Genomic DNA, 15597 nt, shown 5'->3' with positions numbered 1-15597 from the left:
CTTGGCATCATCAATATTGTCTGGGTTTGGAGGATGTATGTATATGGGCTGAATCCCCAGGTTGGGCAGGCTCTGAATGGCCATTGCTTCAGTCTCTGCTCCAGACTTTGTCTCCATATCTTCTCCTGTGAATAATTTTGTTCCCTCTTTTAAGAAGGACTGAAGCATCTGTACTTTGGTTGTCCTTCTTGAGCTTCATATGGTCTGTGGATTGTATCTTGGGTAATTCCAGCTTTTGGGCTAATATCCACTTTTAAGTGAGTGCATATCATGGCTTTCTTTTGTGTGTGTGTGTGTGTGTGTGTGTGTGTGTGTGTGTGAGAGAGAGAGAGAGAGAGAGAGAGAGAGAGAGAGAGAGAGAGAGAGAGAGAGAGAGATTGGGTTACCTCACTCAGGATATTTTCTAGTTCCATCCATTTGCCTATGAATTTCAGGTAGTTACTGTTTTTAATAGCGGAGTAGTAATCCATTGTGTAGATGTACCACATTTTCTGTATCCATTCCTCTGTTGAAGGGCATCTGGGTTCTTTCCAGCTTCTGACTATTATAAATAAGGCTGCGATGAACATAGTGGAGCACGTGTCTTTGTTATACGTTGGAGCATCTTTTGGGTAGTCTTGTATATTTTTATTAATATCGTAACTAAATTTGCAAGAGTGAATCAGTTTCTCCTATAGATATGAAAAGCTTATCTTAGGTCATATTAGTGTACCTTTTATTGGAACCAGTGACTTTTTCATTTTTCTCTTTAATTAATAATTTTATTTGTTTACATTTTAAATGTTAACCCCCTTCCTGGTCTTCCCTCCATGAACCTCTCACCTCCTTCCCCTACACTTTGCTTCTAACAGAGTGCTCCCCCACAGACTTACCCACTTCCGTCTCACTTCTCTAGCATTTCCCTTCGCTAGTGCATCAAGCCTCCACAGGACCAAGGGTCTTACCTCCCATTGATGTCAGATAAGGCAATACTCTGCGACATATGTAGTGGAACTATGGACTCATCCATGTGTACTCTTTGGTTGGTGGTTTAGTCCCTGGGAGCTTTGGGGTTTCGGTTAGTTGATATTATTGTTCTTCCTATGGGCTTGAAATCCCCTTTAGCGCCTTCATTCTTTCCCCTAACTCTTCCATTGGGGTTCCCAGTCTTTAGTCCAATGGTTGGCTGTAAGAGAAAACAGTGTTTAATATGTAAACAACACATTCAGTTCATAGATAACACTTTTAAACTAAGTTAAAACTTTTAATTTATCACAGTCTGTTCCCTGGTATTTTCAGAATAGGAAGCTTCCATGTTGAAACATTTATATCTTCAATTGGATGTCAAATGCATACTAGATCTCTTTAAAACTACCTCAAACCACTTGCAAATTGACTAATGCTTCTCCAGTTCCATTGTCATTGCCTTTGACAAACTGACATGCAATACTTTATAGGTTTCTAAACAGTTTCTATTTGCTAGAACATTTATTTCCAATTTTAGGAGTTGCATCAGTGGCCTGGGGTCTTGAGGATCAATCTAGATTTCTTTGTTCTTCCTGTACTTTTAAATTATTCCATTAAGTTAAACTATTGTCCACAATTATTCTACAGTGGCATTTTTTTGCTCGTTTTAGTAAGTAGCAGAAAAACCAGACTTGCATAGTTTTTGCTTATCCAGAGCCTTAAAAAGCAAGCAAAGTATACATGACTTAAATAATTACAAGTGGGATGAATGGTATGGCAGAGAGGTTCTGTGAGCCCTATTTAGTCTAGCCTATCATTTATTCATTCCTTAAGAAAGTGAAATTCTAGTTGGGACTTGAGGAATAGTGTTATCCACCATGAGTTGTGTTCATCTGTTGGAAATAAGGACTCCACCAAAGAAAATAAATGGCCTAAATAAAAGGGAGTTTATTTTGCCTCTTACATAAGGGCAGTTCAGCTCAGATATGGTGGCTATATACTTTTAGCATCCTAAGGCCCTTATATCTTTTTGTTTTGCAACTCATGGGCCCATGATTTTTATCCTTAGAGTTACTGCATTGCTATTAAGATAGATATTGCAGCTGCAGTCACTATGATTCTGTTCCAGATAGGACAAAGCAGGAAAAAAAGAAGGTAAAGTTATTTGTAGGCCGGTTTTTAAATCTCTGCATCAGATGAGTCAAAGTTACTTAAGTGGGGGCAATTACCAAAAATTGCGTTTCGTTTAAAGCCACTTTTTCCATATCTCCTCCTGCTCTAAACATCTCTCCTGTCCACCCCAAATTGTGCATTCTTGTTTAGACAAATGCGACCAATTTTGATGATACTTTCTTTATAATGTTTGCAACAATGTTCTCCATTTTACTTTCCAGAAAATGACCTGTTTTGGTTGTAGATTATCTCGCTCATGGGCTGATGTAGAGTAGGTTGTGTGGGTGGGTAACAGTACAATCCAGGAAGCTTTTCTGATTAATAGATCACTTGCTTATATGTTGAATTAGTGTTGCTGCTTAGAATTTGCATTAGTTGGCACTCATGTTTTCCTATTTGAAAACCACTTCTAAAGAAGTAACACAATGCTCTTGCAACTGCAGACTTGAACTACTTTAGTGTTAGAGTCTTTGATCATTAAGATATTTGAGAAAATGCACTCAAACTTTGAATCATAATAAAAAAAACTAATGGTGTTATTGACCACATTCATTGTGACTAGACACACCTAGAAATCCAACAGAGCCTCTCGGCTCCTCTAGTCTTCCAAGACTCTGAAACTTTTAGGAAAGCCTAACTTGGCTTTTATTACTTCAGATGAGACCATGGATAGACTCTATTGTTGAAGCACATTGTTTGCCTTTATCTGAAAAGACAGCTGTTTTATGTCTCAAAGACAATAGGAATAGCTGCACAAACTTTTACTGTTTGTATAAAGCAACATATTCTGGTCTTTTTCTATTTGAATTACTTATTTATACATCACAATATAATTATTGTTGTCTGTTATGCCTCCTGCAACTTTGCAAGACTGATGTTTGGAGATTTATTTCTTGTTTATTTATTTGTTGCCAGCTGCTTGGAAATTTTCTCACCAAAGTCCTGACAAAAATAAAAACAGAATTATTGATTACTATGTAGATTTCAGGAGCTTTATCTCCTACTATCCTCTTCCCCCTTCTCCTCCTCCTTCTTTGCTTACAACAACTATGTTTCCAAGTAAAGATGTCTCTGACATCACGATTTATGTCCCTCTTCCAAATTTATGCACCCACTTTGATTCCTTGTGTGTGTGTGTGTGTGTGTGTGTGTGTGTGTGTGTGTGTGTATGTGTATGGTTTGTAAGGCCTGGGCAAAACTTCAGAAGTAGGGGAGATTAGCTGACAAATTTATCAGTCAACTGTAGTCATGTATATATTTGAATTAAAACCATTTGTCTTAGAGACAGAGAAATCACTCAGGGCTTAAGAGCAGTTGCTCCACTTACATAGGACACACGTTCAAGTCACAGCACCTACACAGCACCTTTAAGTCATCTGTAAATCCAAGTTCCAGGGGATACCCCACCCTCTTTTGGCCTCCTCACATTTCAGGCCTGCACACAATTCACTTACACACATGGAAGCAAAACATTCATACACATAAAATAAACAGAAATACATCTTTTAAAAAACACCATCTACCCTCACTCATTTGCACATGGGAATGTCTTCGAACCATCACAAATATGTGTGGATTTTAGAATCTTAAACTTTTGCCTACAATTAGGCCAATACTTTTGGATAAAGATGGAAGAATAAAAATATATCAAGTAACATATATACTTATGCTTTTTTAGGGGAACCCTGAATGGGATTTGGTAAGTCATTAGGATGTTTAAGCAAGAGTCAGTGTTCTGCCTATTTGTGGATGGGTGATACAAAATGGCTTCTTTCTAGTTTCATGCCTAAATCTAACACCCAGCTATTGTAATTGTCCACACATAATCTTTTCCTATATTAGCCTTTTTTCTTTTCTCTTATTTGTTTTCTTCTTTTTCTTATGCAGTTATTATTTATTGATATCGATAAGGGGGTATTTTTATTGTGCTCTTCTCATGTTTGATAATTACAGTGAATTTCTTTGCTAAACCTAATTATGATTTGGAGGACATTTAGTCTGTCAGTATTAACCACAATTATACTTATATAGAAAATAGGTATAAATATTTTATGGTAGGTTAGACTTTATTTTAATAATATTGACACATTTAATATTATTGATTTAAGAGCAAAAAGAATAGAATGTCCATTGCATTCTGGATTTTTTTCCTGATAGCTTGTGGAGATTTTTGCTTTGATTGATACAAATGAAAGCCAACTATTGAACTGTGCTTTCATTTCTTTACCATGTGTCCCATCCCCCCAAAATCTGACACTCATTTTTATAGGTGTTATCTGAAGAATTATGAGATAAAGTTTTATTATTAGGAAAACTCAGAAGCTATAAATCTGGTAGTGCCATTACAACCCTAGGGCCTCCTAAAGAAAGCACAGAATTTAAATAAAACTGACATGAGGTATAGCTACTCCTTCATTCTTGTCTTTGGGGTTTATACAAAGGGTCTCCTTTGCATATACAAGCATATTTCCATTACTTTTTATTTTTTATGCCTCCCCATGAACATATGCATATTGAGTTGTGATCAGGTATTAGATGGCATCCTTTGGAGTTTATAAGAAAGGGGCAGAGAAAAGAGTTTGACAAACTCTTCAGGTTTTCACATGCATGGCTATTCATGCAGTCATGATATAAAACTGTGCTGGCATTTGAAGAATTGTCCTATATCTGGGGTGGGCTCTTTTCTTGTTGGTAATGATGCTTATTGTTATTGGCTTTCAATATGCAAAATTCTGAGTGCTTCATTCTTAAGCACTGAAATGGTTCAGAAAATACCCATATTAAAGATGTTTGTAATGATTTTATCCAAGTTTTTTTTTAGTCAGATTTTAAATAACTTAAATGAATCTATAGGCTGTGTCCACCATTGTCTTCAAATCTGGTCACAACACTGATAAAGTCTATGTCATCTAACTTCTTCCAGTGGCTTTTCTCTCCTGTGCCTTTTATTTGTATTTTAAAAAATTAAACACACACACACACACACACACACACACACACACACACACTCATGTACACACATATACAAGTGCATAGGCAGGTATGTTATCCATAGACACATTTCAGGCAAGCTCCTTATATGTTACAAAAACGAACTGACAGCATACAATTCCAAATTTCTCTTCTCTCTTCTCTCCCTCTCTGTTTGCATGATAGATATACCTATATTTAATTTATATGCATTCCTGTATGAATACCTTTTGTTTTTGTATTTCTTCTAGCCTTACTTCCTCCAATCCTACTCCAAGGTTTTGTTTTTGCAAATGTTAAGCTGATCATATTGTGAAGCATTTTTCAATATAATGAAAAATTTCATTAGGTCACCCTTACACATAAACATCAATTAAGCTGGGAAATTAGGGCTCTAAACAAAGCCATTTTAATACATGTTTACTCAGTGGTCAGGCAGATCAGGCAGATGTTAACCCTGCATCCACGCTTTTATAAAGCAATCTTTATAGAAAACTCCTCTGAGAGCCAAATAAAAGACTCAGTCCTCAATATACCTCAGCTAAAAATATAAAAATACGCTGTTCTAATAACTGTAAATTCTAACTATTGAGATCTTCTATGGTAGGATTAAACCAGTCAACAATTTTTTTTTAGTAGCATAAGATGGACTGTACATATTTCGAAGGTGAACTGTGGTATTTTAATATCTGTTTATAGCATGTATTATTTAAGTTGATATGATAAGCACTTTGATTTACTTCTCATTCCTTAGAGCCTTGAACTATTCTGCCTCTCCTAGATCCTCTCAAATGTACAATAGGTTATTGTACACTGTAGTCCCACTGCTGTGCACTAGAATAGTAGAACTTGTCATGCTTCTTTGCCTACTTCTGTCATCTCTGATCCTTGCCTTTCCTTGTGTCTAATGGCTACTTTTCTCTGTTCGTAGTTTCCATATATGAAGGACAACATGTGACACTTGCTTTTCCAGGTTTAGCTTATTTTTCTCAGTGTAGTTTTTCAATTTCATTTACTTCATCTCAAAGGATAGAATTTCATTTTTGTTTATGGTTATGTAATCCCAGTATTCTAGTAAGCATTTCTTTATCCACTCAACTGTTGACAGGTAACTAAGGTGATTCTGTATCTTGGCTAATGTCATACTAAAATAATATACTTGGTTTTGCAGGAATCCTTATGATTTTATTTTCTCTGAATATGTCCAGAAATGAGAGGTAGATTAGATAGTTTTTTTCTGTTTCTAATTTATTCCTGAGGAACATTCTATTTTGTTCTCTCTAATAGCGCTTATAATTTGCATTCCTACTAGCTATGTATATTTCATTAGGAACCAAATCCTTAATAAAAGTGAAGATTAAAGCAAATAGGGAGAAATTACTTATTTGTGACTAATTAAATGATCCCCAACATATAAGATGCGTGTGTGTGTGTGTGTGTGTGTGTGTGTGTGTGTGTGTGTGTGTAGGGCTAATTGAGGCTTGTGAGTTCTACTATACATAGTTTGTTTCTGTCAGGGAAATCTAATCATAGTGATGTCACAATTTTGACACCTCTTCAGTTAACAGAAAGAAATTATGTATTAGGTTTTCAAAGAGAATTTCATAGTAATCTAAATGGAAGCACCATGTATCACTGTATAAGGTGGAAAGTTGTGGATAGCATTTCTAAAAATTATGGATACATTTCTTTGATTAAGTGAGCATTGGATTCCCTACACTGCTTCCACGCTTCGGCTGGATGAAGTTTCAAACACAGGTGAATTTTAGCAGGAGCTGTTGATAAAATTGCTGCCTCTCCACACCTTAGCACTCAGGACAAATATTTAAAAAATATTTTTTCATCCTAACTTGTTTCTCTTTAGAATTTCTGTTTTGTTAGCAGTGTGAACAGCAAGCAAGGACAAAAAAAGCATTTAGAGAGAGATGTATATAGCTTTTAAAAAATCTATTTATTTCCACACTTGTCCCAAAAGACAATAAAGGACTATCCAATGTGCCATTTCCCAAAAGGACCTGTGGATTTTAAGAAACCAGAACTGAGTTGTTGCTGTGATTCCTGGGAAAAGCTGATAAAACTGACATCTTCCTTTTCTTGTTACAGACCAGAATGACGGATTTCATTGCAGGGAAGAGTGCCGGATTCTTGGCCACTCTGATAGATGCTGGATGCCCCGGAATCCCATGCCCACTCGCTCCAAGTCGCCTGAGCACATGAGGAACATCATCGCTCTGTCCATTGAAGCTACCGCTGCTGATGTTGAAGCTTATGACGACTGCGGCCCCACCAAGCGGACTTTTGCAACCTTCGGAAAAGATGTCAGTAGCCACCCAGCTGAGGAGCGGTCCATCCTGAAAGGCAAGCGGACTGTCGATGTGACCATCTGCAGCCCCAAAGTCAACAGCGCTATCCGGGAGGCGGGCAATGGCTGTGAAGCTATTAGCCCCGTCACCTCCCCACTCCATCTGAAGAGCCCTCTGCCTACCAAGCCTTCCATGTCTTACACCGTCGCCCTGGCTCCTCCAGCTCATGATCTGGATCACCATGCCAACACTGGCGCCTCTCGTCCTTCTGAAGCTGAGCCCCGTGGAGCCGACAGCGAGAAAGTCATGCACGAGGTCAATCCTATTCTGAAGGAAGGGCGTGACAAGGAATCTCCCGCCGTGAAGCGTCTGAAGGATATCATTCTCTAAGCCCATCTGGGTTCGAAGAAGAGAGAATGAAACCACACTGGCTAGTGAAGATGTGAAGATGTAGTAGCTGCTCATTGTAATTGCTCACCAATGGTTGGTTCTTGAGTGGCTGCATTGCAGAGCTTTCCCTAAATGTATTGTGTATAAGTGACTATCATTCTGTGACAATCCCTCTCGTTTCAGCAGGCAGTAGGGGTGTTCAGTTGGAGCAAATTAGCTTTGGCTTGAGTTGTTCACGGGGCCTTGATGTTGGGGAAACAGAGGCAAATTCAGTTGTGAAAAAGTATTATGTATTAAGTGTTTGAATTTATATATTTTTATATGTCGAAATGATAATATAAATTACCATTGTTTGTGAAGAGTTACATTTGAAAAAAGCAAAAAGCAAAAAAAAAAAAAAAAAGAAAAAAAAAAAGCTCTGGACACCTTTAAAAAGCTCGCCACTGTTTTTTGTAGTGTAGACAAGTTATCGGTCATTTATTGTGTACTATTCATTGATTCAGTGATGTGAAATCGAGCCCCCAAAAGGTTGTTTCTGAAGCTCGAGTACTTCCCAATGCCGCTACTTTGCTGTGGATGCCCCTGCTTTAAGAACCCTTTTGCTAGCTGTGCTGTTGTTGTATTTGATATTGCAAATTGCTATGTGTGTGGTGATGGCAAAAGGCTTTTAAAGGTTGATGTTTTCTTTTCTTAAAAAAATAATAAAAAATACATATAAAAACAAAATGTGAACAAGGAGGCAGCAAATGAGTGAGCGACACCACACCTAGAGGTTGAGGACTTGGTGGATGCTCACACAGTTTACTCCACGCTGTGATTGCTCACCGCCTTGCAGAGGATTTCTCCTGCCTTTCAGTCTTCTGCCTGGGTCTGTGCTAGATTATTGTAGAAAGTCATTTTTGGATTTGCTGCTATCTAATTTGCAGTTGTCAGAAATACTGTGCTGAAAATTTTATGAGATACATTATATTTTTTTTTCTAATTTTCAGGCCCAGCACAGGAAAAGTTACTCCTGAAGTTATCAGTTTTCAGACTGAGAAATTCCCTGTCTCCAATCATCTAAAACTCATATGCAACATGACTGAGTCTATTTTGAGATCTAAATTACCATCTCTTTAGACACACACTTCCTGATTCAGTGTTTTCCCAATCATGATTGGAATTAGATGGTAAAGTGCATCATGGGCTGGAATCAAGGGCTCCATATTGCTCTTTATCTTAGGCCTATAAATAACGATCGAGTAAGCAGTATGAAGTGGACACATAGGAAAAGGCAGGTAATAACATCACTAATCTAATTACTGTGCCTTCTAAACGGAGACACTCAGACACTTGAACTCGTCTTTTGATGACTAATACTTTTCGATTAAAAATGTGAACAAGAAATTATTAAGACAAAACTTCTTTAGATTTTTAGTTAACTCTTCTTTTTCTGTAGGCTAGGAATATGCCTTTTAAAACTAACAAACCGTCCATTCTTTTTGTTGTTATTGTTTTAACACTGCACAAATGCCCCTATTTTATCATGTCTATTAATATTCACTAGCCAACATAGTATTCTTGCAGCCTAAGAGTTTATTATTTAAAATAAACTAAAGAAACATGTCACCTTTCTTCTACCTTTGTCTTAAAAGGATTGTTTCTAAAGAAACAAGTTTTTTTTTCTTCTCTCTTTTGGAATTCAAGAATACTTAGAAAGAAAGGCTAGAAGTTCGAGCACTAGAATTCAAAAGAGAATTTATTTTCTTAAGTTTAGTAGATACAGTCAGCTTTTTGAAATGTTTTCCTTATTTTTGCTTGAGTTCCTAGCTTTATCCATTACTAGGAATACTTTCTTTTGTGGGAGGTGGGAGGGACTTAAGGGAGGGGGTGGGTAAGGCACTGGGCATGGGCTTAGGTAGGGGAGAAGATTTCTGGAAAGAAGGTCACCTATATTCAAGCTACAAACCCATCCTTATTTCCTATTCTGTGCTCAATACTACCTCATGCAAAATATTGGCGGAGCTGCAAATTTCCCCGACACTGACACAGTTGAGATCGGTTGCCCTTCCATCTTCTTCTTGCCTCAGTTAAACTTCTCTTCTATATTTTCTCCTATTCCGATTTGCTTTATTTTACTGTAGTAGATTATGAATTAGATATTTCTTTTTCTTCCAGATGACTATTTAATGAACGCATTCAGCTTTTTACAAGTGTCCTTTAAGTTAGGATGACTGCCTATAGAATTTACACTGCTCTTCACCGTGACCCAACTGATAGTATCTTGTTAGCTAGTGCCTCAAGGTCGCTTTGTAGTCAGACTGGACGGTTTTCTACAGGTGTAATTCTTACTAGGGATTTTGAAAGATTATGGAAAATCGAAACGGAAGGTTGGAATGTAGAGCAGCCACTGCCTGCAATAGTCTTACCAGCCACTTAAAAACACAGTAGCAGTGGCAATGCCTTTGTTTTCTTTTAAAGCAAGTCAATTTCTTAAACTTTATCCCTAGAATTTATTTTCAAACTTTAGATTCATCTTTTTACCCAATCTAAAAACATTGTTTTCAGTGGGCAGTCAAATTTTTTTTGTTTTGTTTTTGTTTGTTTTGTTTTCAAACTAGTTACTGAGTATGTTCAGAGGATTTTTCTCATTAAGGAAAGTTTCCCCCTCCAACTGAATGGAAATGCAAGCACATCCTAGGAGGGCTTTGTAGACAGGTTCTACAGGCAGGCTGTGCTTGCAAAGAGGACTTTTGCACAAGGGTCTTCAATTTTCCACCAATTTGGGAATTCTTCCCCTCCCTTTTTAACAGGTGCGATGAAAGGCTACCTAGGCCAATGGGGCAAATATCTTTTCCTTTTTTTTTTCCCTGCAAACATGTTACACACTTAAACAAATGGGAACAATTTTAGTTCCCAAATCCAAGGGAATTCTATTTATTCTGATGTCCCTTGGTCATGAAGTGTGACATGCTTAAATTTTTTTTTCTGGCCAGGTAAATGTCTTTATTCAGTATAGGGAATCTAGTTTGCATTGATTGATTGCTTTCTCACAAACATAGAAACATGCTATTCAGTAAGAAATAGGGAGAAGTGATCCACCATGCCCTGTGGAAGCTTTTCTTTTCCCTATGCAGACTAGTAAATGAACCTGTTCAGAATGAAACTTAGTGTTCCATTGATCCTCTGAAGCCAGTAGAAAAAGTGAGGGTTTATCTTGGTACTGAATAGATAGTGGGCTTTGGAATTCAGTACTTCCTGCAGGACAGTGGTTTATGAAATACTGTCTCAGAGTAATATCACTTAGGAACTTGTTAGAAACGATAATTCTCTATCCCTGCCTAGAATGACTGTGTAAGAAATACTGAGGATATGGCCCAGAATCCATATGAGTCAGAGGCCCACTCAAGTTTGAGGGCTTGTTAAAGCACAGGTTTGGAGAGCCTAATCCTTAGAGTTTTTTATTCAGTTGTTTGGGGTAGGATTTCTTTTCCTATCTACAGATGCCTAGGAGATACTGAGGAGACAATGTTCCAGAGGAAACTTGCCTCATAGGACTAACTGCATCTAAAGTGGCCACTTCTACGCATTTGTTGATGTGGTGACCAACTGATCACTAATGAAAGATGTAACTCTGAACTCTGAAACTGGAAAGTACCCAGAGTGCCTTCCAGGTCCTGTCATCTCAGCATATGGCTGGTCGAGGGGAATTCAGATGACTTTTTCCTCTCCACCTACCATTTCACTCAAAAGCAAAGAGAAATGGTCCACTTGAAGTAGGAAAGACAAGGGGCAGTTTGGGGAGAGGCGCGGATGGAAGGGATAGCTTTTTTGGGCATTCAAGGTGGAGAAAGGATTATTACTGTACATAATCCATTTTATGGGGATCATTTTGATGTCAAATGTTCCCCCAAGGCACTCTCAGCAAGTCTGGTCCACTTGGCTCTTTTCACAGGGTAATAAGACCCTTCTGACTTTGACAAACTGGCATAAATGAGCTGAAGAAGTCCATTGTATACAGTCCTAGTGTTTGCCTTCTTGGTAAAATTACATTTTAAGGATGTCATTTCATGAGTCAAATTGTATCTGCTGACACTAAAGTGTATTGAGATGTTGTTCTTTAGTTTAAGTATGTATCAAAGTAATATTCAAAGGGGACGTATGGGGGTGGGACTGGGACTGGGTGGCTTTATATTGATATTGAAATATTCCAGAGCAAAACACATTGTCCTAATGAAGTTGTTACAGCTCTCTTTGTTTTCTTGTGAAGCTGGAATTGGCCTGTGGGTCACTTGTTGTGCAAAAGTGAATTAATTTCAAATAGGAATCACATTGCTTTTGTAAAACAAAGAAAATCAACCACCTTGTCTGAAGTATACGTTGTAAGGCGCTCTTGGTAAGGAACAACCCAGAAACACCTGACCTTGATTGGAAAGCATTGTAGGTCATTAGGGAAATCTGATGATGCTTACTGGTGTTCCAGCTGTGTTAGCAATTAAAGATGACCTTGTTACTAACTGAATGTTGCTGTCAACCTTAGCAAACAAACCAGCTAACACCTTTTCATCACCGGTTAAGTAGATGTTTCCTGGCACTGGTTGGCATTCGGCTGAGGAAGGCTAAGATACAGACTAGTGACCAAGAGCCAGACTAGGTCTAGCTAGAAATTCAGCAACAAATACCTCCTTGTGCTATTTGAATGCTAAGGTATTAGTTGCAAAAGGCTTACGCCTTCGCTCCTCTAGTGAGGGGAATGAGCCTGATGACACTATTACTGTTTACCTGTCAAACCAGGGTGGCGATGTAGAAGGATGCAAGTACAGTATGTCTCTTTAAGCAGTCTCTGTTGCTGATTATATGAAGATGAAATGGTTGTATATGCTGATCTGTATGTTATGTACATTTTCACAGTGATTGACTCATTGTAAAAACGAAAAAGACAAAAAAAGAATCACCACTGTGTCTATTTTATGAAGATGATAAAGCAGCTTTATTAAATTATTACAGTTCTGTTTTAAATGGTGTTACCTGCCACATTGTTTCCTTTTATCTGGTGGTTCTCTGTTTTCCTCTTAAATGTGTTTTCTCTGCTTCAAAAAGTTTAATGCATTTTAGTATTAAAGGCTATTATGGAAAAAGTATTGAGTTTCTGGTGAAATTTGTCTTGGAGAGTGTTTTTTTTCCCTTGACTGGGAGTGCATCTCAGAACTTGGAATCAACCAGTTCTTGGTGGAATTACTGATGTTTGGGCAAAGATTTTCATTGGCCTTTCCTATTTCATACAACATTCAACTTCCTAACAGAGGGGCTTCTTCCCAGATCCAATAAATCCAGTTATTTACATTGCAAGCCTCCTGCCAGTCTTATCGATACCATTACAGAAGGAGGGAGACCCATTTCACATTGGGGATGCAAAAGATTTTCCCACGTGCCACTTTAAACAAGCATACTAAAATTATTCTTTAAAATAAAACATTTCAGGAGCAACTGCGCAGTGGGACTTCTCTGTAGAATTAATTTTTTTAAAGGGCAAGCTATAGTTGAGGCTGTCAGTAGGGAAAAAGAGAATGTAAAACAAAGATGACCTGGCTGCCCCTTGATGCCTTCAGGTTTGAAAATGAAGCATCAGGAGTGGTTCTGACTTTGTACATAACAAGGCTGCAGAGAAAGCCCTGACAAGCACTCTTTATTCAAACAGTTATTCTGTGGAACTTAACACTTGGGCTGCAAGTATTCATTCTGGCTGCAGCTGGAGGGGGTGGATAGAGGAAGGGGGTGCACATCAGACTATTACAAATAGTGCCGTTAGTGGTTAAAGGCTAAATTGCTTCAGCATGACCTATTCTTTACAGACAATTAAAAGTGATCTCAAGGAAATCCACTGTCTTCCTGGATCTCCATCTTCCTATTATCTCTGCTCACCTGTATTAAATTGAGATTGTATCTTCTTCCCCAGAATTAGCCCTAGAGTCAAAGCAGTAGCAAGAGATTTGGTACTGCATTTTAATAGGTGTTTTTATCAGAATGCAAACAGACATGCTGGGGCACTGGGATTCCATAAACTGGTATATGGACAGATGTTCACATGGTCTCACAGATGGACAGACATATTGAAAAAGAGGCTGTTCTGTCACTGGCCTGGAAACTATTAAGACACAGGAGGTCAAGGAAATGCTTCTGGGTTAGCCTGCACCAAAAGCCCAAAGGAATGTTTCTTGCAGTGTTTTCCATTAAGATAGAAACCGGGAAAGGGAATAACACTCGAAATGTATATAAGAAATACTCAAGTTAATAAAAAAAAGAAAAAAAAGATAGATCAATAGATAGATAGATAGATAGATAGATAGATAGATAGATACAGATTGATTGATTGAAGGAGGAGGGGTAGAACAAAAAGACAATTCTTTCTTAAGAATGAAGAGAAAATTCCTCTCATGTTGAAGAGCCTTCACATGTATAACAAAGACACACCCAAAGTCATAACCATGTTCACTGCCTATCTATGGGAACTTGGCAATATTTTGTAAGCACAAACTCAAATACATTTACATATATAAACCAAAACAAACTAAATTTTTTGTTTCATAGTGGTAAAAAAAGTCTCCTTTAGGCACTTTATGTGTGTGAGGCACATGCTGTATCTGACATACATGAGAACTGATAGCTTTTAGAGTATTCTCTCCTACCATATGGAATCTGTACTGGAGACAAAAGAATGCACCTAGTCACTTTCAGTCTTTTCTTTTCATGGTGTAGACAGGAGTAAGGATGTCCTGTATGGCCATTTCATTACCTGGAAGGTAACAGCACCTCAAAACAAAATTCTCCAGCATAAGAGTAGATGCATGCTGTCTTTACAGTCTTAATCCTCTTGTATACTGGCAAATGGCTCTGAAACCTGCCTGATACTTTATTTCCTTAATCTTTCTTTGTATTTTATCTGCATATTAATTATACAAAACAACACACCATATATACATATATATACATATCTATACATACATATATGTACATATATATATATATATATATATACACATACTTTGACCATACTCATTTTTCTCCAAATTTTTCCCCCTTTCCCTTCCACGTACCTCCTGGATCCCTTTTCAGTTTCAGATCTTTTGTTTCTCTCTTCACACCTTCCACATGTGACAGCAAACAAGCAATACTTGTTTTTATGGGAGTGGTTTATTTCATTCAATATAATATATCTAGGTTCATTCATTTCCCCTAAGGATTACAGATTGTTTTTTCTTTATGGATAAGTAAATCTCTTATTATTTATATGTACCATATTTTGTTTACCCATTCGTTGCTTGGTGAGCCGTACTTTTGCCGTTGTAAATAGAGCCATGATAAATATGGGAATACACATTCCCATACTTTTCTCATTGCTGTGACAAAATCCCAACAAAGAGAAAATTAAGGAAAAATGGGTGTATTTAGGCTTATAATTCAAGGGTATCCCCACTTCACTGAGGCAAGGAAAACATGGCAGCAGGAGCAGATGTCTCCTGGTCACATTTCAGCTGATATCAGGAAGTAGAGAGTGACGATTAGCCATCATTAGCAGGTATTTCTTTTGTATGTTGACTTTGTATGATTCCTTATGGTATATACATGTTGGCTGATGCATGTGTCAGCAAACACACACACACACAGAGAGAGAGAGAGAGAGAGAGAGAGAGAGAGAGAGAGAGAGAGAGAGAGTTGTGACTTTTCTAAGTAAACTCAATGCTGGTTTCCATAGTGACTGGACCACTTTTAATGTGGAGAAGGAAGATGGATGGGAAGTGGTGAGAGATGATTCTCTCAGTTACCCACAGTTCTTGTT

At 37.7% G+C, this 15597-nt stretch overlaps 1 protein-coding gene across 3 annotated transcripts in view; it reads left to right on the top strand.

Annotated features, from left to right (window-relative positions):
- The window catches only part of Pcdh19 (protocadherin 19), a 105761-nt gene extending 92860 nt beyond the window's left edge, over window positions 1–12901 (top strand). For 2 of the 3 annotated variants that reach the window (XM_087599847.1, XM_087599846.1), the window contains one exon: window positions 7192–12901. In XM_087599847.1, coding sequence (XP_087455973.1) covers window positions 7192–7781 — 590 coding nt within the window. In that variant the 3' untranslated portion in view covers window positions 7782–12901. The remainder of the gene's footprint in view (window positions 1–7191) is intronic. The other variant, NM_001169129.1, reaches the window with a different exon arrangement.
- Window positions 12902–15597: the final 2696 nt, after the last annotated feature.

Source organism: Rattus norvegicus, chromosome X, assembly GCF_021556685.1.
Source record: "Rattus norvegicus strain SHRSP/BbbUtx chromosome X, alternate assembly SHRSP_T2T, whole genome shotgun sequence".
Taxonomy (NCBI): domain Eukaryota; kingdom Metazoa; phylum Chordata; class Mammalia; order Rodentia; family Muridae; genus Rattus; species Rattus norvegicus.
The sequence above is the reverse complement of the archived record's forward strand: the minus strand, read 5'-3'. Positions and strand labels throughout refer to the sequence as shown.